The sequence below is a fragment of the Apaloderma vittatum genome, unplaced genomic scaffold (assembly GCF_000703405.1).
Source record: "Apaloderma vittatum isolate BGI_N311 unplaced genomic scaffold, ASM70340v1 scaffold3657, whole genome shotgun sequence".
Taxonomy (NCBI): domain Eukaryota; kingdom Metazoa; phylum Chordata; class Aves; order Trogoniformes; family Trogonidae; genus Apaloderma; species Apaloderma vittatum.
This window is the reverse complement of record NW_009725572.1, coordinates 59,668-59,988: the sequence shown is the minus strand read 5'-3', so window position 1 is coordinate 59,988 and position 321 is coordinate 59,668. Positions and strand designations below refer to the sequence as shown.

At 67.6% G+C, this 321-nt stretch overlaps 1 protein-coding gene across 1 annotated transcript in view; it reads right to left on the bottom strand.

The window, feature by feature from the left end:
- The window catches only part of LOC104276571 (voltage-dependent T-type calcium channel subunit alpha-1G-like), a gene marked incomplete at its 3' end in the record, with an annotated part of 43,098 nt that overhangs the window by 26,389 nt on the left and 16,388 nt on the right, over positions 1–321 (bottom strand). Inside the window, 1 exon segment of the mRNA XM_009872943.1 lies at positions 2–320. Within this exon segment, the coding sequence (XP_009871245.1) occupies positions 2–320 (319 nt within the window).

The following is a 321-nucleotide window of genomic DNA, read 5'->3' as shown; positions in this document are numbered from 1 at the left end:
GTGCGGGGGTGCACCGGGGGATCCACCTTGCTGCCCACAATGTTCTTGGGGACCCCCGCTGGCCTCGGCAAGCCGAGGCCTGGCTGCGAGAGGGACGACCGGCAGCGAACCGGCTCGAAGTGGCAGTCGGCGTGATAGATGCTGTGGACGGACTCGGTGTTGCTGGGAGCGGCGCTGGGAGCCCCGTGAGGGTTCGCTGCTGAGGATGGGAGCATCAGCCGGTTGGTGCCGTTGTGGAGCGAGCTGGTCTCCACATCGCTGATCTCTGGGCTGGCACGGGGTGCCCGCAGGTTCCCGTTGCCCAGGTGATAGTGGTGGTGG